Here is a 24,731-nt window from a genome sequence, read left to right on the forward strand (position 1 = left end):
AGCCTTGACTGAGATTGAGGTGCATTGGGAGAGGGTTGGTAATCTCTGCAAGACTGGGGATGAGCATCCTCAAAAAGTGTGCTTGAAAACAAAGTGACATCTCAGGTGGGGAGCTGAGCAGGGAGCCGTGCTGGTTGGCGGGAACTGACATCCATGTGAAGCTGTTTCATCCTACTAAAAACACTGTGGCCACCTGTGCTCCAGTTGAAGGGAATAGCCACAGTTTTATTGCAGCAAACATGTGGGAGGTAGCAGGGGAAGGGGATGACTGCTAACTTGCTGACAACACTCTCAGGAAAAGCGCTACAACTGAGTTTACACCCATGATCTTAAAGCCGTAAAGTTTAGTTTACAGCAGATATTCTTCCACTTTTTCAACAGGTTGGTGTGACCATTCACCCTCAAGGGGAAGGAAGCACCTAAGCCAGATTCCAAACAGGCTTTCCTTGCTGGACTTTCATTGAAGTCCACAGCTGTTTTTCAGATCATGCCTAGAGTCACCTCCTTATGTCATGAGAAGATCCCCTGGGCACGTTGAAGGGCTGATGGTGTCCATGCCTTGAATTGCTCAGTGTAGGCAGTGATGTCCTGTCCTTCCTGGTTGGAGGCTGAAATGCAGTACAAGCAACTCACTGTATGAGCCATCTCAAACCCTTGCACACCTCCCAAGGGTAAAATGGGGCTGGCTTAGCTTGAAACTGAAACTGAAGAAGGATGTGGACGTGCCTGTGAATGGCAAGACCACTTGCCCAAAAACCAGGAGACCTCCATACCCAGAGGTGTTTCAGACTTGCATCTTCTGCCTCTCAGAAGAATGTCCCAATGACTTGACTGGGTATTCAGACAGTTCTCTCCAGTCCTGAAGGGCTAGTCTGTTGAGAAAGCAGTATGGAGTGTTGGGGGTAGAGGAGATTTTGTTGCCATTGAGCTGTAAATGCAGGTCTTTGGGGTTCCCACTGGCAGTACAGATGTGTTGAAGGAAGAACTGGATACCCCTGCAGGTTCTGAGCCAGCAGTGGATTCAGGCCTGACTCCATTGCAGCTCTCCAGCTCGTGTGCGTGCTTTCTGCCAAGCTCCTGTCACGAGTTTACTTAGTGTTTTAAAAGCTCCCAAGGTGGACTTTGAGTTTCACATTGGAAGCTGTAGAACTCAGTAAGGAGAAAACAAAATGCAAGTATATTTAGGTAATGCAGAAGGGAAAAGGATTGTGTTCTAGCCCACTGCTGGTAGCACTTTGTGTTCTGAAACACCTGATTTCCTTCAGTTTAGCATATTAGTCACTGACTGTATTGGGAAGGGGGCAATGTCTTCACCTCTACCTCAGTTTTTCTAGACAGAAAAATCTTACTGCTCTGATCAGCAATGGTAAAAGGCATAAGTTCTTGTATAATTTGTGTTTGTTTTACTTCCCATCAGCAATACGTTTTGGACGAATGCCGAGGTCTGAGAAGGCCAAGCTCAAAGCAGAAATTCTAACAGGTGAAAATTATGTAGAAGATTCAGAAATGGCAGATCTCAAATCACTTGCCAAAAGAATTCATGATGCCTACCTGAAAAACTTCAATATGAACAAGGTTAAAGCCAGAATCATCCTTGCAGGGAAAACCAATAACAATCCAGTAAGTTCTTTTTCTGTTACCTTAAAATAAAACTGACAGGTATGTAAGGTGGTTGTAATAATTTGGTAGATGCTTTAGCAAATCTTTTAGAAAATAAATATAATGGTAATACAAACATGAAATATTCAAAGCAAATATCTGTAGTAAATATGGTTGCTTTTAACCACTATCAGAATAGTAAGAAGTTTTAGGAAAATCAGGTGATTACCTTGTAAATGGAAACTCATAACCCTAAATTATTGTCCTTAATCAAAAATGAAGTGATATCTGAATGTGAATACCTCTTGATATGGGGAGAACTGTTCAAAATTATTCTCCTATTATGACAGTGAAAAAACTGCATTTTTCTGTCACAAATGCCAGGATAAGTACTATTAGTTTGTAGGGTGTCCAGGTGCTCCTCATGACTTTTCCTTTAATCAGAATAGTGTTTATAGCAGAAGGGGAAAGAAAACTTGAGCTTGTAATATTTTGTTTACAGTGCTGGCCATTTCCTTACCCAGCCCTCCTGGTCTTTTCTGTATGGTTGCCTTGAAAGGCAGAAGCAAGCAAGGTTGTGAAGACACATTTGCTGTAGAAGTTGTTTTTCTTTCAGGGTAATTTAGCCAAGGTCTACCTAATTTGATCAACTGGTTTTTTTTAGTAGCACATAGGAGAGTATAATCAATGTAAGGACTCTCTTGTTTCACTTTATGCATATTCATTTAAGCTCCATTGTGATTTTTATTACTTTTATGTAGAAGATAAGTATCTTATTTTATCAGCAACTTCAGTTTCAGTAAAAATTTTCAGGAAAGAAAATTTACATTTGCCATAATGAAAACCATGTAAGTGTGGGGATGAGTGTTATCAAAATGGTAAGCAAGCTGTCTTCTGCATTATGGAATTTGACATGTAATAGTCTAGTCTAATCTAGCCTACAGCTTTCTGCATTAGAAGAGAGACACGTGAATTATCCAAGTCTTTTCCATTGCACTAAGAGGTGTGTAAAATGAGGCACAGGCTTAAACATTTTAGGGGTACAGGCTGACATGAGCCCACAGTAAATACCACCTTTATCTTCTCAGGGAGTGGGCTTCAGCAGAAAATCGATTTTGTGCTTGTTACCCTGTGTCAGAACCATAAGCCACAGTTTGTGTCACACGTGCAGGGATGGATCCTAGGGCACCTGATCCCAGTTCCTGGATTTGAATGTGTCCCACAGCCACAGGACTGAGCAGCCAACAGGGACCAGCACGTGTGTGCCCGGGTGAATATGCACCGAAAAATTAATGGAAAATCAGCCCTAGGATGTTGCAAACAGGCTGCTATCAATTGTTTTTTCCATATGCAGGGAAGAGCAAAGGGTTTTTAGGCTATTTCATCATCTCTTAAGAAAAAAAAATTTTTTTTTTTTTTTTAATTTTTCAGCAAAAAAGCAAATTTTAAAAGATGGGTTTTTTTGATCGTAAATAGCTACCCACCTGTTTCAGAACTGTGTATTAACAGCTAATTTTGGTGAATCCTAATTTTTGGCACCACTACAATTAATTTCAGAATGAATGAGCATTTTTCATGATGACAGAGTGTCATTTTTTAATTTAGCTCCCAAGTCCTTAGCCATGCCTCTTTTCTGCATCCTGAAATGATGTTAATTTTTTTTTAAAAGTACATAAGATAGTGTACATCTTTTAAAGGTTTAGAGATATGTTGTGTTTCTTGCTTTGCCACTTTCCACTGATATCCACCTTCCCATGGAAAGTTCTGCTCTGTGTAACTGTGCTGTAGTGAGATGCAATGTGCATAGCCATAAACATTTTAAAATGGAAACCCATAGGAACCTGACCTGTTGGACAGTCTTCTGAAGGAAACAAGTGAATCCTATGAGTTCCTGACAGAACACTGTGTGTTCCCCATGCTGTTTAATCTGAGCTGAGCAAAGCAGCACAAGGAAGGTGCTTGGTGTATGGAACTAGGTTTCTGTTCCAAGTCAGTTGCTGTGAGTTTGCTAGGCTGGGAAGCACTGGGGTTTGTTGTTTTTCTTTAGTGGATTGTACTTCATTTTTGTTGTTGCCCTGCAAATATGTATCAAAATATTTTCGAGTTCTGATTGTTCGTAAGTCTGAATGCTGCTTTTGAGAATGATGTTTTAAGAGAGTGGCTCATCTGTTTGTAAAGCATGTACCTTTCAAAACAAATGGGATTATGGGATTTTGTGCTTGGCATTCTAGTGGGATTCCCTGTTTAGAGATGACTCAGCATCAACTGCAGCTAGAAAACTGGGACAATTGGGACATTGTCTGTGAGAATCTGATAATAAAACACAAGAGGAGAGCAGGGTTCACATTCTTATGCAAATATGCTGCCCTGTATTGAAATTACTGTCTGTATTCCCCCTAGGGTACTTCAGGAAAGCATCATGATGTGCATCAAGTGTAGTTAGTTTAGGAATCAATAGGAGTGTAGGCAGAATAACCTGGACTTCTGGAGAAGGTAATACAAGTCTTTTGTGGACCCTCTGGGACTGGCTCTGAGATGGATTTGTGCATCCCAAGCCCAGTAGTGCTGGAGCTTCGCTGTAACTATTAGATAAAACTAAATTAAAGATATGCCATACATCTTTACATTTGACTATTTGAATTGCTGTTTGCAGAGCAGACTTGTTAGGTATTGCAGTTTGTCATGCACTGTTTGTCTTGATGAGAAGCATAAAAGAACTCAGGGTTTATTGGTAGTTGAGGACTCATTAGCATGGAAGTTAAAGTTTAGCAAAATTCTTATTTTTTAGGAAGAGAATGATTAATAACCATTATTTAGTGACTGAGCTAGTGGTTTTTTTTCTCTGTAGCCATTTGTTATACATGATATGGATACCTTATGTATGGCAGAGAAGACCCTGGTGGCAAAACTGGTGGCCAATGGGATTCAGAACAAGGAAGCAGAGGTTCGAATCTTCCACTGCTGCCAGTGCACGTCTGTGGAGACTGTCACAGAACTCACGGAATTTGCCAAATCCATCCCCGGCTTCTCCAACCTGGACTTGAACGATCAGGTGACACTGTTGAAGTATGGGGTGTATGAAGCCATATTTGCCATGTTGGCCTCTGTGATGAACAAGGACGGGATGCTGGTGGCTTATGGGAATGGATTTATAACCCGGGAGTTCCTGAAAAGCCTGAGGAAGCCATTCTGTGATATAATGGAGCCCAAATTTGATTTTGCAATGAAATTCAATGCACTGGATTTGGATGATAGCGATATATCCCTTTTTGTTGCTGCCATTATTTGCTGTGGAGGTAAGCATGACCCATTTGTTCTCTAAGGTAGTAAATTTTAATACTTCCCTCTCGTGAATTAAAAAATTTAATGGAAAAGCTTCTATCCTCTGGAAGATTCAGTTCTACCACTAACTACACTTTGAGGAATCATTATAAAATTATGACATGTATTCTTTTGCTTGTTTTGAGAACAGATCGTCCTGGTCTTGTAAATGTAGGACACATTGAAAAAATGCAGGAGAGCATTGTGCATGTACTGAAACTTCACTTGCAAAACAACCATCCTGATGACACCTTCCTCTTCCCAAAACTTCTCCAAAAAATGGCTGACCTCCGACAGCTGGTCACAGAGCATGCTCAGCTTGTTCAGATAATCAAGAAGACTGAATCTGATGCACATTTACACCCTTTACTGCAGGAAATCTACAGGGATATGTATTAAAGACTTTTAGTATTTTTTTCCACAATATTTAAAGACAGAGAAATACAGATGGGAGCAAAACTACTTGTACAGTTATGGGCTGTTCACTCAGCCCAGAGCAGGAAAAATCTAAAACTGGGGAACTTGAGTGTTACACTTCTTTTGGTTTAGGATCTTTCGTCTTCTTTTGAAAAAGCACTGCAGAAAAATACTGGTCAGAGTGCTCAATGAAGTGTCTTACAATGGTTCTTTTATTTGGAAATTTGAAGATTGGTAAGGAATACATATTTGTATAATAAATCAGAATGTTAAGTAACAGAAATGAACAAAATTGTATTTCCTCTTGGCTTAGTCATTTTAGTATTAATATAACAATTTCAGCACCTTCCTTCCAGGTATCTGCACAATCAGAAAGACAATGCACTTTTACCTAATGGTAACTACTGAGAACCAGCTAACACTTTTTCTTAAAGCATTCAGTCTAGGTGTAGCAAATGGCTGGATATTACTGTCCATACGCTTCTAAAAATCTGGAAAGATCTTTCATCCATTGTTGCTTTAATTCCATGAAATTATGTACAGCTTCATCTAGTGTCACATTGGCATACTTAGGGTTAGCAGGTTTAAAAGACAGTTCTCTTATGAAATTAAACAAAATCCAAAGAGTTATCTAAAAGACAGCAGAGATGCTCCAACGGGTGTGTCTTTAGAAGTAAACATGATAAACTGATGGGACCTTTTTGTTTCAAAAGTCTGTTAAGTGAAATGTGGAAATATCACTGATGAACAAGAGATCGAATACCCTGTATTTTTGTAGAACTTGTAATAGCTCAGGATGCAGTTTTGACATAAAAATACTATTTTGAATTAGCAAGAGTTTTGGAGAGACTGAAAAATCTGATCCTAGCCTAGAAAAAAAAGAAAAGAATTTTAACTTTCCAGCAATGATACTGCACTCTACTGCAGTGATAGATGACTCCAAAGGAATGATTGGATAGGAAAGGCACCAGCTTCCTCTCAGCATCTTGGCAGTATGGTTGTTTGGACCTGTTTGCTTTTCTGATGAATACACTGCTTCATTTTCTACCCACTTGGATATATTTCTATTCCTTCTTCAGCCTCATGGATAGAAGTATTTGGTACTTGTTTTCACCAGATTTTGTCCTTGTGACAGTAATACCAAGAGCAGTGTTTGTAGGTGTCAGACTGTGTCACAGAATGGAAGGCAGCACAGCTGAGAGTAAGTTTATCTTGTTCCCAGGAGTAAACTGATTTTTTTGCTGTACTCCTGCTGCAAAGGAAGCCCCAATGAAATGGCTTCCTGACTTTGCCACTTCATGGGCTCTTTTCTCAAAGTGCCTAGAAATGCCAGCTGCATGCAAGGCACTCTGCTGTTTCTCTTTCATTTCTTTGATATGGTCACTTCATATTATTACCACATAATTTTACTTTCTGTTTCACAACAACGAGGTCTCAGGAGCAATCCCAGCATTTTCACTGCAGTTAAGCTTTCAGTGGCACAGGAGGACACTTTGCACTTGTTTTATTGTAGCACGTTTGAAGACACCAGCATCTTCACTGCAAGGATTGAGTGATGAAGTGAGAACATCACCTTGTCATTCCTATTTCAGTGGCAATGCTTGTTTCTGTCCAGGCCCACAGGCACAGCTGGACACCGGAAAAATTACAGGTTTAAAGGCAACTTGGGGTTTATCTGGGCAATGATTGTGGCAGAAGTTATAGATAACGATAGATATATTTAGTGTAAAATATTGAAGCACAGGCCTCAGGTTTGGTGAGCATCTAGGGCAGGATAGAAATAGTAACTGCATGTGCACAAAACTTCCTCCCCTTCCCTGCTGCCAGCAGGAAGAACACTCAAACACTCAGGGAGGAATGCTGGTCTTGCCAGGAACCCTCAGATGAGAAATGGGCTGCCTTTTGTGTCCCAGAGCAGCACACAGTGTGCCCTCAGAAACAGAGGATTTTAGGAATGCTGCTGCTTTATTCTTCCAGCCAACCCTGTTTCACTGAGGAGCTGTGGGGTTTGGGCCATGGAAATAACTGATCTGAGATATTGCTGATGCAAGAAGTTGTCAAATATCAGCCATTCTGGGATGCTGTTCAGAAACTGTAGGAGCCAACTGTTAGTTTATCCTCTAAAAAAAAGGATAACTTGAAATATTTTCCCCCCAAAGGTCAGATTTTTTGCAAAGGGCAAATTTCAAAGTTGTATTCCTTAGTCTAGGTATACTGTAGGTTCTCAGGAAAAATCAGACACAGTCAGTGTGCATAACTATTTTTCCAGCTCTTGTTCTCAAAAGTGGCTTCAGTAACACTTTAAAGCATGGAAAATTAATAATAAATACTTAAATTCTCAGCAAAGCTATAAAGAATGGCAAATAGAGTAAGTCAGTGAAAGACATAATATTTAGCTGTTTCAGCAGCTGCTTGTAACAAGGTCCTGTTATTAGTATGAGAAAAGTGCATAAATTTTTTGTTATTTGAAAACCAGCAAGAAATTCAAGAAATTTTTGACTATTTCCTTGGACATTAAAGATTTGATTTCTGTTTTAAATTAAATTGCAGACCCTTAATAAAAAAAAAAAAATAGAACACATCTCAGAATTACAGAAATATGAACAAGATGTTAACACAGCCTAAAATTCTGGATGGATTCCACTGCCCACACTGCTGTCCCGTGCACATTCCCACAGTCACTTCAAAGAGTGGCACAGGGCAGACAATTCCCTTCCCAAGAATTAATGGGCAAAAGAATTTCTCATTTCTACATGACACTTTTAAGGAATTACATTTGCTCCTTCAGGAGATGACTACAGCAGATTTTGGCCAAGGAGATTTTAAAGTTATTCAGTTTATGTCCATTTTTTTTTTTTTTTAATTTGGAATGCAAACTAGTCTCAGATCTTTTTCTGATCAATTACTTCAGCATCTCCCCTATGTGCAGATAAACTAATACTTTAAAATACCCCATCTATAGAGGGAAGCAAAGTGATCAGATTTTAGGATTAAAATGGTATTAAAGATTTACTGGCTCACCAGGTACAGTTTGGATCTGATTCTTGCCAACACAACTCATTTTACTGTCATAGCATGGAAGAACTCTGGTTAGCAATCAGACCCCTCAAACAGCTTAAGGCAAGAGACAGCAGATGGATAGAGAAATATCCTGGGAAACAACGGTATGATTTAAGTTTTCAGCAAAACTACAAATTACTCGTTTTTGAGCATCGTTTGGGGGGGAAATATTTATTTGTTTACTTATTCTGGTGCCCTAGGTACTTTTTGTCAGAGGGGAAGGGGGGAAGAAAAGGAAGGTTTTGTGCCAAGTATTAGGGAAATCTGAGGTTCATTCTTCTCTCCTCCTTATGTATTTCCTTTAAAGCTGCTGTTTAAAAAAAATTAGTTACTTTGTACCTTTTCAAAATTTCCGATCCCGCTTTTGCTTTAAATACAAAGTGACACCTGATAGGAAGGTTTCCACTTACAGAAAGCACATCTTCCATTGCATTTAAAGAAACCCCATTTTGTGTTAACTGCCATTTCCATGTGCCTTTGTGCCTTGGTTCCAGCAGCTGCTGCAGAGCTGAAGTGCTGCCAGCCAGCAGAGTTTGCATTATTCCTGCCCTGCGCAGGTCTCGGAAATACCAGCAGTTGCACTAAGCCTGTTCTCATGAGAGAGCTGGCACAAGGCTGCACATCAAAGAGCTTATAATAAGCATCCAAACATTTGTTTGTTTATTCAAACTGCTGAAACTTGGGGAGATTTATTCATCACGAGAGCTGGGTCACATACGATTGAGTTTGAATTTCCTCATTTCTGACGGAAAGCCTGGACAAACTTGGGCCCCATCTGAGGCCGAGCAGCTGGGGGATATCCTGCTGTGGCTGCAGAGGAACAGTTTCAGTCTCTCCTAAAAAGCTCCCTGTGACTTCACTGAAAATCTGCAACTGCATTTGACAAATGCATTTGCAGCTGTCATGGTACTGTTTAAGCATAAGGTCTGCAAATAATGGTCCCTCTGAGAAACCCCTCATCCTTTAGGAAGTGTTGGAATGTAAGGTGGAGCGTGGTATCTGTGCTTGCTTATGTCCCAAGTGTTTTCCTGATAATCATTTGCATATAATTTTTGTATTTAGGTTTAATCAGCTTTATTATCCTTCTTTTACTGAAGATTTAAATAATATGTGGGTTTGATCTAAGATTATTGATATTGTTATGTGTCGTGGGATTTTTTTAATTTAATGTAATACCATTTCTTCATGTTTCAATTTATGAAATACAAGAATATAAATGCAAGGTATAAACTTTCACTAAATGAATTACAGAGGTGCTTAAAGAAAAATGTGTAAATTATTTAATTTAAATATTTGTACATACTTTATCTTGTGAACCCTTTGTACAGTGAGGAAGTATTTCCTTTTATGGGCTAAGGATGAAGGGGCTGATGTCAAAGACAATTTGCTATTTATTCCTGTCTGGTCTTTATTGCTGTATCATTTGTGAAGAACGATCACAAATTCTTCAAAGCTATCAGTGTTTGGTGTTGACCATTATAGCAAAATTTTAAAATATATTTTCACATAGAACACAGACTTCCTTTTATTCAAGTTTAATAAAAGCAAGTCTAGTTGAGGAATAGCTGCAATCCCAAAATTGAGTTTTTAACTCAAGTTCACCAATAGGAAAAATCGTGTGTAGAACTGAGCTCATCTTTGTTGTGCAGCATGGTAGCTCATTTTCCTTTGAAAAGAGCTAAAAAGAAGCTGCCTTTGATTTGTGCACCAGTGCTGGTGTTTTCTGTGGAACTGACTTCTGGCTCACTGGGAATAACAACATGTACTCAGGATTATTCCCTGCCATCTGCCCTGAGGGCAACCTGCTGCTTTTATACATGTATTTCAAACATGATTTGGCAGCACAAAACAAAACGTTGAAATGGCATTATTGGCCTCCCTGCAGGAGGGATTTGAAATAGAATTCAGAGTCTGCTCGTAGGGGTTCTGTGTCTGGTGCATGCAGGTGTGACAGTCTGTGCCTACAGCATCTTTCTAAGGAAATCTGATATAGGAAAAAAGGTACCTTTCAAAGGTATCTACCTTTTATTTTGCTGTGTGAACCACCAAACACAGTAGGTATCACAAGCACAATCTATTACAAATGTTCTAGCTATCATTTGTACTTACTGCTTTTTATTTGTAACATACAATGCTTTATTTCCTCAAATTGCTGCAACTTGGCATTTTCACTTCATCAGTGTCACCAGACAGGTATGTTGTCTCCTAAGGTGTTTGTGTCACGTTTGCAAAAGCTCTGCTGGACTTCCCTGTGCTGACCTGCAGCCACTTCCTTTACCCTGTCGCTTCATATGACACAAACCCACTGTGTAACTGAGCCCACCCTAAGGAAGGCTGTTTCCTCCTTTCTTTTTTCTATTGTGCTCACAGTTTTTTTAAATCTTTTTCTGTTTCTGAAGCTGGGGTGTGTTTTTTTCTTGAGCTCCTTTATTGCATCAGTCTTGTCAGAGTCCATTGCTGTGGATGTTTTGAAACAGAATTCCTGTTGCAAGGACCTCAATTTCAGATGAGCTGCCTCTGCCAGGGGATAGGCAGTGTGCACAAGAGACTGATCTGATTACAGGCTGGACCTTAAATAAGGACTGCAAGATCAAGCATGAGGTACTTGAAGTAGTTTCACTACTTGAAGTAGTATTAATATTTTGTTGTATTTTCTCATGCTGGGTATGCAGGTGATCCCTGTTGTGGTAAAGACCCCAGCCTTATGCTCAATGCCAGGAGTTTCATGGCATTCTTTCCACTTGAAAGAAAAAAGATTGGCAGGATGGGGAAGTCCTGAGCCACTGAAATCCCGGTGGCACACCAGTCCTGTGTTGTACTCCAGGTGTGTAGGAGTGCAGTGTCACCAGGCAGCCTGTGTGGGACGTGCTGCAGAGCTGGGAGCAGGTCACCACCCTCCTGCAGGTGACTCACAGCCACCCGTGCTCACCCTGGCCATGCAGGGCTCACGTCTCATCCCCACACACACAGCAGCTCTCTCCATGGAATGACAGTGCCTTGGCCCTTCCGGCAGAGCAGAAACCTGCATGGTTCAGTTACTTTTTTAGTAGTAAGGAACCTGACCAATGTCTCAGTGCTATTGGTGTGCTCCAGAACCCTCTCTGAGTGGTTTGACAAAGTCTGGCTTAGCAGCTTCCTAGGAGACCTGCCTTCTGAGCAGCTCCTGCTGTTCCACAGCTCTTTACAAACAGTTGCTCAGAATTTTCTCTAGGAATGCAGCACCACAGTTTAAGTGCTCCGGGATGTTGAAGCCCTCCCTCACGTCTTAAATGGTCTGTTATCTGGTAGGACACAAAAAATGCACAGTGTTGTTAATGTTGCCAAACCCTAATCAATAGAGCCAGCAAGTGTTTCATTAAATCAAGATATCAATATTAAAGAGAAAACAAAATAGCTTATTGTTTCCAGTCAGCTGTTTTGGGTACATTTTACTTCAGTAAATACAGAACGTAGAACGAGCACAGTTCTTGCAAGGAGTAGTCAAACCTAATTCTCATGGAATGCTTGTTTCCCAGTAAAAACCACTAATTCTAGCCAAGTTCCCAAGTTTCTTTCTGTTAGAACAATGCAAATGACACTTCCAAGGATGAATGGATGCCCTGGTCTCGCAGGGATTTTTAGGAAGGACAACATATCTTGCACTTGTGAATGTTAAAGTCACATCTAGCTACACACGATGATGCATTCTCAAATGTTACCAGCCTACTGATATAGGATGAAAAACTTGAACTAAACATTTTTTTCTTTTTTACATTCTGATTTTTTCTGCCTTCTTTAAAAAAGGTTGAATTCACAGTGTTTGTATAGAAACTGTAGGAACCTATGTGCTTTAATCCTTTCAGACTGAATGTAAACCAACTTAATTTGAAACACGGTTTTGCCTTAATGGTTTTAAAAAAATAAAATATTTTTAAAAGTGAATTTAATGACATGTGATGATCTTTTATACCCAGAGACATTGCATATACATTTATTTATATATATTACCTAAGTTTGGGGCTGACCCACCATCCAGCTGGGATCTTTCATATTCTCATGGGTTGTATGGCTGGTTTGAGACATCCGTGGAATTCAGCGAGTGCACTTCTGTGTGAAATGCAGCACTGACTAATTCAATGAGCACACCTTCAATTAAATCAGGGAAGAATGTCACAGGTAGCTGTTTTCCTTCCAGAATCTGGGGATATTTCAAGCTGGTAACAGAGTGCTAAAGTGAAAATTACAGCAGAGGAAAAAGACTCCGGTTTCTTCATCAGCTGCGCTCAGGAGCATGGAAGACCTGATGCTGAGCAGCAGAAAGTCCTTGAAGACCCCAGTGAAAACAACCTGTAAAGGCTGTGCATCCATGAAGAGCAGGAAAGGCTGGCCATGGTATCATTCAGGCTGTGAAATCACATATATACCAAAATATGATGATACTGAGAGCATAATGCTCATGTTCACTGGGAATACAAGAATGTGGAATAACTAAGTTCTAACAGCTGGGCCCAGATAATAATCCATTGTCATTCCAGGAAATACCAAGTGGCACATAGGGCAGTCTCCTTTCCCTAAAGCATAAACCAGAGATGCCAGAACACATCTGCTGTCTCTGTGGTACCTGCTGGTTTTTCTGCACCTACCAGGTCTTCACAGCCAGGTAACTGTGACTTGGTTTTTCCTGCTGCACAATAAATAACTGAGCTGTACTGAGCAAAATTAAATATTATGCAGTTTTGCTCTGAGGTTCTGCTCCCTTTTAACACTGAGTCTTTTCCCCCTTCAGTTCAACATAACAAGTACTTAAAGGCATGGAAATTTCTGAGGGTTTTAAATGACTCCTAAGTCATATTGTAAAAGCAAATATAATGGTTAAGAATAAATGAGATAACTGCTTTTGTCCTAAAAGGGCACAGAAGAAGCTGAGCAGGAGGGAAAACAGGCCAGAGAGATGAGATCCCAATCTCACTGACATCAGAACTGCACTAGGCAGGCTTTTAAAACCTGTGTTTAAGAGTACAATCTGTCATGATCAATGGGAAATCCAGGAAAAAACATATTTCAAGGTCTGTTTGCTGGTATAAACATATCCTGTGATCTCACATAGCCATGTTGCTTTGGCAGCTTGATTATAAGACTTCAATTCCAAGGTGGGAAAGTGCTCTCTTCAGTTGTGGGTTTAGCACAGGACATACCTCTGGTGTTTATACGGAACACCAGACACACCACAGCTTTTAAAGTGTTCCTAATGTGAAACTGAAATGTAATACCACCCATCTTACATAAGTTTAGTATCACTTTCCCTGAAAATGTAGTCTTTTGTAACTGCAAAAAAGAATCTGAAATGTTGCCTCCTAACATGGATCTTTTTTTTCCTGCATTTAGATATACATATATTTTATTTATTAAAGCACTTAGGGCTTGAAAAGGCTACTAATAGGTCCATTATTGCTCCTCCAGTCACTGCAAGAAATTTCAGTCCTGAACAGAGGGCACCAATATAGTAAGTTCAGAAAAAAGAAAGATTTTAGGATACTTCAATGCCTTCAACAATTAATTGAAATAATGTTGATTTCTTTTAACAAACACAGATTCATTCTACTAAAATGATTGATTTTTGATGTGGTCCTATTACAAATTATATAGATGGAAGTGTTGGAAAAAAGAGATGTTCACCCAAGCACTAACAGGTTCTGAAGCAATGACCAGCAGTAACTTGAATAAAAAAAAGTGATTTTGTGATTAGGGAGCATTCTAGATGTATCCTTAAGGCATGTGACTTGGGTTTTACATAAATGGCACCTAAATCTTAAGACAGTCTAACAGATAACTAAAGAAGCTAATTTTTGAGCTAAAGAACCTGCTGTTTCCATTGAACTTTTTACCTTTTTTACCTGAAACTGTGTTTCTGACATCCCTACTACAGCTGCAGTTTATTTGTCTGGTTCAGGAAAGAATTGAGTGTATAAATGGAACTTTTCTATTTCCAGATTAACTGCTTTGAAAGTGAAAAAGAAGTCACCTTTACTATAAAGCATATGCCAAATGTATTCAGGGTCTTCTCCAGCTGCTGTGCTGACATGGACTGGAAGGTTAAGTGAAAAGTGACTGCAAGTGCAAGAGACTTGTAGATACTTTTATTGATTGCAGAAGCACCAACCTTCAAAGTCTCAAGTCTCAATGCTGTGATAGCATTAAGATTACCATATTGAGAAATGTAGGTATTATATTTAGGACATTTTCTCACTGCACTTTTATTTTAGACTAAAAAATAAAGCTTTAAATTCCCGGTCTTATGTAATCTTACAGGACAGCACTGCCAGATTAACAATTGTTGTACACTGACTTTCTTGGGTATAGGCTGAAATTAGCCAGATCAATCTGTTTTGGAATTTCGTAACACTGTAGGGAGTGTCAAGAACAACACAAGGCACTAAAATAGCAAAGGTGGAAATCTGGACACGGTTCCTAGCTCTGTGCTGTTTGGTTTCTTACTGCAAGCATTCCACATGGTGACAGCAGGCTCGTCTGCCTTCTCTTCTGGCTCCTCAGCAGCTCGGAGCTGCTCCCTGGCGCGGCGGGCGCTGCACGGGGATGTCTGAACCCCAGCCAGGGCAAGGAAATGTGCTGCTCTCTCCGGTAGTAGTGAGCTGATGAAGGTCACTTCTTTAAAAGGAGCAACATGATAGTCTCCAAGCAGAGAGAGGAGAAACCCCAGCCAAAGAACTGTCGCTCTTGGACCTTCAAGATTTATGCTTTGTATCCGTTTTTTTTTTTGCAGGATTTCTGCTGGGGCTTCCTTTTATCCATGTCTTCTTGTATTTCCAAAGGAAAGGCCTTTAGGCTTTCCTTCACACAGGGGAGGGAGAAACTTTTGGAGTAGAACAGACTACAGTACTGTAAAGAAAATAACATTACTAGCAGGATACACAAAATGAAAATGCTTACATTCCAGTCTCATTAAACTACATTTATATTTAGAATTCTTCTAAAATGAATTATTCTTCTTCTAGGCTGAAATATTCCAGCAATTTAACTTTTTCTTACTTAATAATTCTAACATCTGGTTAGAGCCAACTGGGTGAAAAATAAAACCCCCAAATCACTGTCCCACTGCTCCTATTAAAGTGACCTTCACCAGCTCCCTGCTACAGGGAATAGCAACACCCCTCCTTCAGCTGCCTTCTCCTTCCAGCACCATGCATGGGTTCCCTGGCCTGCTCACTGAATTCCAAATCAGATTTCATGGGTAAGCTGCAGCTGGTGTTGCTGATGGATTATACCTGGAGAGTGAACAAAGGTGTAAGAGATTCCATGGGTTTTACTGAAACAGCAAAGCTTTCCTCTAAGTCTTGCTTGATAAAGATTTCTACCTCCTGGGAGGATCTTCCAAATTCCTGCAATGGCATGTGAGACTTGGAGCCTCAGCACACTCTTCCTCACCAATCTCCACAAAAATGACCGAAAGGCCCACACAAGGACCAAGTACTAGAGGCTCTCACAACAGTTTCCGTAACTCCCAAAAAAACTATTCTTACTTCCATTAATCCATGCACTTGTATTGTCCTAGGAGACTGCTAAAAAGTATCACTATTATATCAATGTCACAGAGGTGTCCAATAACTGGAGTAGCTAATGAACTCCATTTATCTGAGACAATTCAAATGAGATTTCATCCCTTACCCTCAATAAATGTACTCACTGGTTAAAACCTAGAACCACACCTGGTACTAAAGCTTGAGCTAACGGCTCTCTCTGAACTCTTGGTGGCAAAGTATAAAAGCTGTTGTGCACAAAGAAGGTATTTTTGCTATCCCTGTTCTGTTCACAGCTCATACAGACCCAATATTTTTTTTCCCCAGGAGCTGTAACGAGATGTTAGTAATTGAATAGAAAGAAGCAAAACTGATGGAATATTTTAATGTATTTGCAATATAGAGTTTGAACAACAGGAAGAGAAATTAATTAATGTATTATTCCTTTGCTCTGCGGCGAGACTTGACATCCCTGGTTCTCTTGATGTGTTGATCACCAAATTCCAAATAGGATTTCATGGGTAAGCTGGAATTGGTGTTGCTGATGGATTATTCTTGGGGATTTAAGAATGAATAAAGACATCAGTTTAGATAGAACTGGACAAATGGATTCCCTGGGTCCTACCTAAATAGTAAAGTTTTCCCCCTGCCATGGTCATTTGCAGCTGGCCTTTCTCTGGGAGCTGGGTTTGGCTATTCCTGTGTTCCTCTCCTTGTTTTTGTTTCTTATGTCACTATCTGGGCTTTAGCAGCAGATTCAAATGATAATTATATCAAAATCACAATCACCCTGCTTCCATGTGACTTGGAAGCTTGGGGAACAACTTGTCTTCATCTATTGTCCTTTTCTGCACTGACTGCCAGGCCCCTTCATACTCAGGAAGAGTGTGAGGCCTTAGTCTCTGAAAAGCCCTGAAAGTGGATTTCAGTTGCACAACCTCCAGAGCCTATTGTTTTTTGTCTCTTGGTATCCTTAATAAGTAAAGCTGCCAGTTTAAAAGGAGAGATTAGAGTTTCAGTTGGCCTGACTATTGTTGTTTGCATTGCCAAATGGCACACAGCCCCCCAGCTCCAGGGCTCAGTGCTCCCAAAGGTGGCCACTGGGCCATGGCAAAGGAGGGGAGAGGCTGCTCCTGCAGGTGGGATCCCCAATGTCAAGATGCAGCTCCTCACAGGTAAAACAGGTGCTCAGCTTGCATTTTTTTGGCTGAAACAAGTTGCTAGTGCAGATTTTGGCCAACAGGAACTGGGGAAACCATGACTATGAACCACTGTACCCCTGAGCATGTACCCATAGTCCTGCTCTCTCAGTCCTGGGATTTTCAGCCCAACTTCTTTTTCAATACCCTACAAATTAAACTTACCATGTAGAGTTGAGCCCTTCTTTTAAACGCTTATCCTGATACAGTTCTATGCTTAATCAGATGATTCTTTAATGTGTTTTCTCCCTTCCATGACCAAGGCAGGAGGGGCCCATTTCAATTCCAAATAGTCCAATTCAGGCAAAACAGCTGCCAAAGCATGCTGCCATAGTTTATTTCTGTTTTGACATGAATCATGGCTGAAAGTAATATATATATATATATAGGGATGGTATCTTCACCACAATACGTAAAGGAAAGGCTCTGCCTGTCCCTATCCAGGACTGACCCCACATGACTGGAAGTTGAGTGGGAAGCAGCTGTAGTATTACATTTATCACTTAATGCCTACAATCATGTCCAAGGTCAGTGCTCAGTCACCTTCTGCTGAGGTGAGCAATAAGAGACGAAACTTGCTCCCTTTCCTCCTTTCTTCTCCAAAAGCCACCTTTTTTCCATGTCTTTAGAAAGCATTGCAATAAAACAGAAGTAACTATTTTAAATTAGTAATATGGTCAGATTATATAATTTCCTCTCCCCTTTTCTGAAAGGGTAATAGGAGGAAGGGCACTCAGCCCAAAAACTTTTAAAAGCATTTATATTATCTTCCTTTTTGTGTGGTTTTGACATGTTTTAAGACATTACAGATAATCATTGGAATTATTCCCAGTTGGATCAGAACTAATGGCACTTACCACGGCACTCTGATAAACGACTTCAGCAGGGTGACACAGGCTACAAAATGATTGAAGTAAATTAACTGAGTGAAACTTCAGAGGATATTTGGAGATATTTAAGCTTATGAACACTATACAGAACAGCTTTAAGTCATGACTTTTACTGGCACAATAAAAGGAAATACACTTCAGCTAGCATGGGTTGTCTCATGAAAACCCTAAAATCTGATCTGTCTCTCAAGTCCCCTTAGGTACAAAAGCTAGCTAAAATCCCTTTGCTAAATCCAAGGTCAGAAAAGTCTTAATTTTGCCACACATTAGCCTAATACTATTCTGAATTACCACAATTTAAAAAGCAACCTGTCACTAAAACCTTTTCAATTGGCCCAGCTTCTTTGCAAAGAGGCCCAAGAAAGTATGATTTTCTTCAGCTTCAATTCCTGTGTTTTAACATCTAACTCAGCTCAGGAGTGAATTGATGTACTTGGGTCAAGCACAAGCAGGAACCACAGCCAATACAGAGATACTATTCTACCTTTGTCTCTCCCTATTGCCTTGGATAAGTTTTTACTTCTCTGGACTTTTAATTTTCCCTACACAAAGAGGAATAGTATGTGTTTACTTACTTTGTGGTGTGGGTGTTTAAAGCACTAATTATCATTTCTCAAGATCTCTTTCAATGTTACCTAAGCAGTATTGCTAAATTCATTTTGAAACCATAGTCATCTGTGTGATTCACTATTCTGGCCTGGCCAGTTTGGTAAGAAATTCATTCTCAATTATTTACAATCAATGTTTTACTTTGAGTGATACCATCAGGGGAATCTTGAAAACTCAGATAACAAGCAATAAATGACTGACAAATTTCCACAACAGGCAAAATAAGCATGACTTTCAAAAAGATTAGAAGCTTCCATTAGCTCACTGCAAGTATCTTCTATTCATTGCCAAGGCCTAGGTTAACTGAAACAAACATATCTTTTCAAAGAAAAATCCCCACTTCCATTCAGAAAAGCACAGTGTGTGCAAAGACCCTGAGAGGCTGAAATGCTCTATTTCTGACAGCTCAAACTGCCACACTTGGAAATATCTGCTGAATCCTTCCTAAATTCAAGACACTTGATTTGGGAATGAAAATAGTTAAACGTGCTCAGGTTTGTCCCAAATGTGTCTGTGTTGCCAATCCTCTGCTGTTAAAAAGGAAGATAAACCTGGCGTGTCAGGGCAGGAATCAAGCCCCTAAGCCCAAACTCTCTGAGTAGCTGCTCTTGGCTCCTCATTGGGCTGAGTGGGAGGGAGTCAGCCCCTGCCACAGCAGGGACAGCAGGGAAGATCCTGCTCAGCTTTGCCTCCACACAACTGCCCTGAGCAACCTGGCTCTGGAAACTTGAGCCCAGTCACCACGGCCATGACCAGAAAGTGCTGGTACTTCACCTAGTCAGAGCCTACTTGTAGCTTCAGAATAGAAAAAAAACAAACTAAACCCTCTGAGCTGCAATCACTTTTGGTGACTTTTGGTCATTTAAATGTCAGAAGATACTTCAGAGATAGGATGCTGAGAAATACTCCCAGTGCAGGTAGCTGGGTGTGCAGAATGGTAGGAAACAACTGGAGCCCCCAGCAATGAGCCAGGAATGGGCACAGATCCTTTCCCTAACAAAGGGCTCAGGGCCCCGCATCACAGTCTGGGAGAGGACTGGTCACCCTGAGACTCTGCAGGAACCAGAGAACAGCAGGAAGACCCCAGACCCAAAATTCCCCATGGGAACAGGTGCACAGACTGTAGGGGTATAAAAGCCCAGGGGCTCCTTTGTTTGGGGCCCCTCCCAGAGGAAGCAGCCTGAGCTGTTCCTGCTGCTGCATAATTAAATTATTAAAGCTTTTTTCCTGAAATTGGACCTGACAAACTGGGTAAGAAGTTTCTTTAACAAGGAAATAAACCAAATCAGGAGAAAGGTGTTACTGCATGCTCCTCTTAGGCCATCCTTGGTGCTGACTGCCACAAGTCAGAACAGCAACTAAACTGAGCCAAATGTGCCAGTATCCTTCTGGCTGTGTCTGCCCAACTCCCAAAATCTGAGACTCACAGCAAACAAAGGGGCCAGTTCTGCACTGAGAAGAAGGAATTAAGACAAGTAATTTTACACCACCTTTCTGGACTGCACTCAGATTTCATAGTTTAAGGTTTCCTTCCAGCTGCTACTTAAATTCATTCTTCCTCAGAGAGCAAGCATGGCATGGTACAACTCTCTTCCCTGCTCACTTTAAACATTAACTTTTGCAAATAGGATGACAGCCCTGTGCTGTGAATGCAAACCTAACAATCCATGGACATTTATACTCCCCTTATGGAAAAAAACCCCAATCTACTATTGTGTGTGATCTATACTGTCCTTGCATTTCCTGGTGCTAAGAAAGTAGAAAAGAGCACTCCTTGTGCTTGAGAGGCTGGACTGTGCTTATCTGTAAGTAGAACATTCACAGTTGCTGATCATTTTAATTTAATACTGAGAGCTTCATCTGGTGGAATCCACAAGAACACACAATTATGTACAATTAACATACATGTAGTGGTAGGACAAGGGGGAATGGTTTGCCTTAAAAATGGATTGTTTGGGATTTTGCTGCTTGATCTTTCTCCAACAGGTCACCAGGACTGGAACAAAAAGAAATTATTGAAGCAGCTTGTTTTGCTTGTTACTTACTGTACCAACACACACTGCTCTGCTACACAAACTGCAATGAGACCTAATGATGAGAAACTTGTCCTTGTCAGGGGTGAAAGGATCCTTCATGACATAGGCTTCTTCCAAAAGCCTGCAAAAGAATAATTTCAGTGTATACTTCACACTTGCACTTGATTTGCTCATCTTGCTGTTGTACATGAGGCAATGCAGCAGCTCTGCAGCTCCTTTTCTCTTCAAAACCTTCAACTCTGCAGCTGCCTTCAGTCCTATACTGTACTTCCTATCTCTCTTCCTAAAGTAGAGCAACTGGTGAGTCTCTCAGTGTCATCTTACTAAGTTTTTCTCAATGCTCTACCTCAACTTCCATTTTTTATAACAGGCATTCCTTAGCATGGCCAGCTTCAGTACCTTCAGTACCCTGTCAAGTCACCCTTTCAATTGCACAGCTCTTAATCAGAGGTTCTCTTCCAAAGCTGTATGCATGAGAGTATGAAATACAGAGGTTTTACTGCTCTTGGTTATGTTGCTGCTGTAAAGCTGAGGTCCCCAGCTCCTGAAAGCAGGAGCTTCCAGCAGAGAGCCTTGCAGTTACCTCCAGTGTGCTTACTTTATGTCACAGACTGTACTGCTTGCTCCAGGGTGTTGAGGGAGTGCATTTAATAATAATTTGGCAACCTGCTTGGGAAAAACTAAAGCTTTATTTTTTCTGGGAGCTCCAGGCAAAATAATACAGAAGCCAGTTGAGCATCTGTCTGCATAGGGGATGCAGCAAGGGCACCTGTCTTACTCCTGGGCTTAAGTAAAACTTGGATTACGGGAATAATACGAATAAAAGGTATTCTGTCAACTTGTACTGCCTTCTCCTTGCCTCCACACACACAAAAGTGTGTGCAGGAGTGTATCCAGCACTGTGTTCTTCTCTCCTTTTTCTGTCCACTCAAACAGAAAATGATTCAGCCAGAGCCTTCCACTGTTAGGAAAGATCAGGCACCTTATCATGGCAGATCACCCTGTCAACAAGTCCCTGGGATACAAAGACAGGATTGTGTTTGCAAAGCTCCCCTTGCAGGATTCCCAGCCCTCATCAGTGCAGAGCCATTTGACAAGGGCCCCTGTCCAGCACATTTCCTGCAGCACTGCATTTGGGACATGAGCAAGCCAAGAAAGATGGGGTGTGAAGCTGTTTCTTAAAAGCATCTATAAAAGTGTGATGCTTCAGCATTATTCTTTTGCTTTTGCACCTGAGCAATCCTAATAAAGCTGGGGTGTTAACTCTGAGATTGAATAACCTAAATTAACCTAAATTAAGATTCACATTCAGACTCTTCAGGAATGGACCTGATCAAAGGTGAGCCATTGCTCTGCTGAGTGGAAGAGGGAAAACCAGTAGCACTGTGGAGTTTAGAATGATAAAAAAGACAGCTGCCCAAGGACAACAGCCCCAGCTGTTGGATTAACAGCTGTTTCCATTCTTTAAGAAACTGAGCAGTCTTATTGGGGCAAAATGCTGAGTACATGCCTGACTTCCAGCTCCAGAGAGTTCCTGAACAAGTCTGCCTGATGAGTTTGTTGACCGTGATGGCTTCCACCAAGCTACTCTTGCATTTAAAGCAAAATGCTTTATTTTATGGGGAGTTTTATGTCTGCAGACAAAGCTGTAACTGCATAATTTCTGCTCAAAATATCCCTACTTAGCAGAGAGAGAAAAGGCTTTGGTCCCTGAAAATATAAATACATAGTGAGCATCCACACACCCTGATGTTGCACAGTCTGACAAAGGATTGCCCAATCCACACAAAAAAGCACTGCTGTTCAAAACTCCACATCGTGCCACAGAACTCTTAAGAAGTGTTTTTGCCATATATATTTCATTCATGCAGTGTGTAAGTGTTGCTCAGCTAAGGGAGGCTACAGTGAGAGAAGGGCTACTCCCAGAAATACCAGGCTGGCAGTCAGCAGTATTCTAGCAAGAAAATATTGGTACAGTAGAGTAGTCAGTGAGGCTAGAAAATAGGTTAAATACAGATTTTTGCATGGTATTGAAGCAGGGCACAAAAATTTACTGCTGTTTTTCCTACCAGCACTGACAATTTTTAATATGGTGTGGCAAGTAGGCTTTTAGGATTGGTTTTAGTCTGTATCAACAATCCTATCACACACAGATAACCATGTGCATGCCCAGAAATTGCACCAATCCATGAAAGAAATGTGGTTGCTTGTTTGCAAACTGGGTATCTTTGCTCACCTGCACCATTTTTTTTTGTACAGACAATTCACCTTGCAATTATCAAAACTACAGCTTTTAGCTAAAACCCCTCATGCTTCTCATGGTACAGTGTTCTGCTGCAAAGCAGTCAGCTTTTGGAAGAGAAGCAGGGCTGGTGTCAGAAGAGGTGAGCACCAGGAACCCGGGTTTGGGCGGTATCTCAGCAGGCAGGTTGAGTGTGCTCCCAGCTGAGCACATCCACAGCCTGCCAAAGGACAGCAGGGCATTCCCACTCTTCCAGCTCTGCAGCCAGACCCTTTCCCTGCAGAGCTGATTCAGTTCACTAAAGCCATGTCCATAATTATGATTCAGCTCAGGGGTTTTCTTTGGGAACAAATTGCCTGACTGTCTCTCCTTATCACACAGGTTTGCACCACAGAGCAGTCTCACAGCACACAAACCACAGGGTTTCAGGAAAAATAATCCAAAAGTTGTGCTCCAGAAGCACCTAACACACTCCAGCCTGAATGTCCAGCTGGTGGCCATGCACCTACAGGCTGGCACCAGAGGTGATCTAAAACATCCCAGAACACAGAGAATGGGCAGTGGTATCCAACACCCAACACCTTGGTCCATGGTTTCTGTCTTACTAAATCACACTAGTTATGAATGCAATACCAAAAAAAAAAAAACCACAAAAAAAACCCAAAAAAAACCAAAACAAAACAAAAATAAAACAAACAAACAAAAACAAACAAAAAACCCAAATCTTTTAAACTTTCTTCTTCCAATATTTTTTCCTAATTGCTTGTAATTAACTAAATTGGCTTTCAGAGGAATCCAACAGCTGCCAACAGTAGCACAAGGTAAGAGGCAGAACTGCAGCACCAGCAGAAAGGCAGGGCTGAGATGAGGGACCTGCACATCCCTCTTTTGGTGACAGTAAGCTGCTATTTCTGCTTGCCCAACAGGATGAAACTGAATCCTCAGAGACATCTGCTGATAAGGTGAATTAGGGGCAAGGTGAAGCAGAGCTGGGACTACTTGTCATCTAATGTTCCAGAAGAACAGGGAGATCCTCAGAGGCTACAGAGGCTTCATGACAGACATCCAACTCAGAAAGTCCTAGCCTGTTAAACCCTGAAACCTCATTTTGGAAATAATCTCCCTTACCTCATCACTCCTTTACCACCAGCCTTTCCACAGACATTCCTGGCATTTCAGTAGCACAGAGTTCTTCAGATGTAAAACAAATGGGATTGGACACTGGATTTATAAATAAATTCACCTTGAGAACACCTTAGGAAGCTATTTTTTCACAAATTATATGACCCTTGGATATGATGTGTTTTCCCTACCTCACAGGGATGATTGAGAGCATTTAATTAACTCAAGTGCTTTCAGATTTGTCAGTTAGTTGTATGGCATGTACATGCTAACCCTTTCTCCCTGCATATTGCAATTCAGATTCTTCACACTATGAGCTAACTCAGCTAAGAAGTCTACTTTTTGAACCCTGCACTTAGGATTGCCAGCTAGGTCTCCCTGACATACCTAACTTTACTTTTTCTGCAGGTACCCAGCAGCAATACCAACACACCCACTTGACTGAATGAGATTCAGATCAACACTTGTATGCAACTTTCTGTAATCAGTCTTCCTTAAAAAAGAGAAATCATTAACCCCAAAGGAGTAGAGTATTGAAAGTCATTTGAATCAAATCGAGAAGACTAATCCTGACTTTTTCGTTAAAATAGTGCAAAACACCAAGAACCACAACAACAAAAAAGAAGTATTTATGGCAGTGAGGGTCATAGACTTTGGAATGAATATGTCCTGATCCCAAGTTAAAATAACAGCCCTGGGTTCAGAGCTGAAGTACATTAGAT

At 40.8% G+C, this 24,731-nt stretch overlaps 2 protein-coding genes across 3 annotated transcripts in view; one reads left to right on the forward strand and one right to left on the reverse strand.

Moving 5' to 3' along the window:
* Window positions 1–12,318, forward strand: part of PPARA (peroxisome proliferator activated receptor alpha) — a 33,203-nt gene extending 20,885 nt beyond the window's left edge. The window contains exons 7-9 of one of the 2 annotated variants that reach the window (XM_059845746.1): window positions 1,418–1,620; window positions 4,448–4,895; window positions 5,072–12,318. In XM_059845746.1, the coding sequence (XP_059701729.1) occupies window positions 1,418–1,620; window positions 4,448–4,895; window positions 5,072–5,319 (899 nt within the window). In that variant the 3' untranslated portion in view covers window positions 5,320–12,318. The remainder of the gene's footprint in view (window positions 1–1,417; window positions 1,621–4,447; window positions 4,896–5,071) is intronic. The other variant, XM_059845747.1, reaches the window with a different exon arrangement.
* A 2,248-nt stretch (window positions 12,319–14,566) lies between these two features.
* Window positions 14,567–24,020, reverse strand: CDPF1 (cysteine rich DPF motif domain containing 1). The gene is made up of 3 exons (XM_059847800.1): window positions 24,016–24,020; window positions 20,655–20,766; window positions 14,567–15,273 (listed from the first exon to the last, which is right to left on the reverse strand). The coding sequence occupies exons 1-3, from the start codon at window positions 24,018–24,020 to the stop codon at window positions 15,127–15,129; spliced, it is 264 nt and encodes an 87-aa protein (XP_059703783.1). The 3' UTR covers window positions 14,567–15,126.
* Window positions 24,021–24,731: the final 711 nt, after the last annotated feature.

The sequence above is a fragment of the Haemorhous mexicanus genome, chromosome 5 (assembly GCF_027477595.1).
Source record: "Haemorhous mexicanus isolate bHaeMex1 chromosome 5, bHaeMex1.pri, whole genome shotgun sequence".
NCBI classification, from domain to species: Eukaryota; Metazoa; Chordata; class Aves; order Passeriformes; family Fringillidae; genus Haemorhous; species Haemorhous mexicanus.

What these genes read in the sequence shown, in the direction of transcription:
- CDPF1 (XM_059847800.1), bottom strand. An exon ending in GAGCAGTGTGTGTTGGTACA is followed by an intron (nt 15,274 to 20,654) that starts GTAAGTAACAAG and finishes TTTTCTTTACAG; the next exon opens with TACTGTAGTCTGTTCTACTC.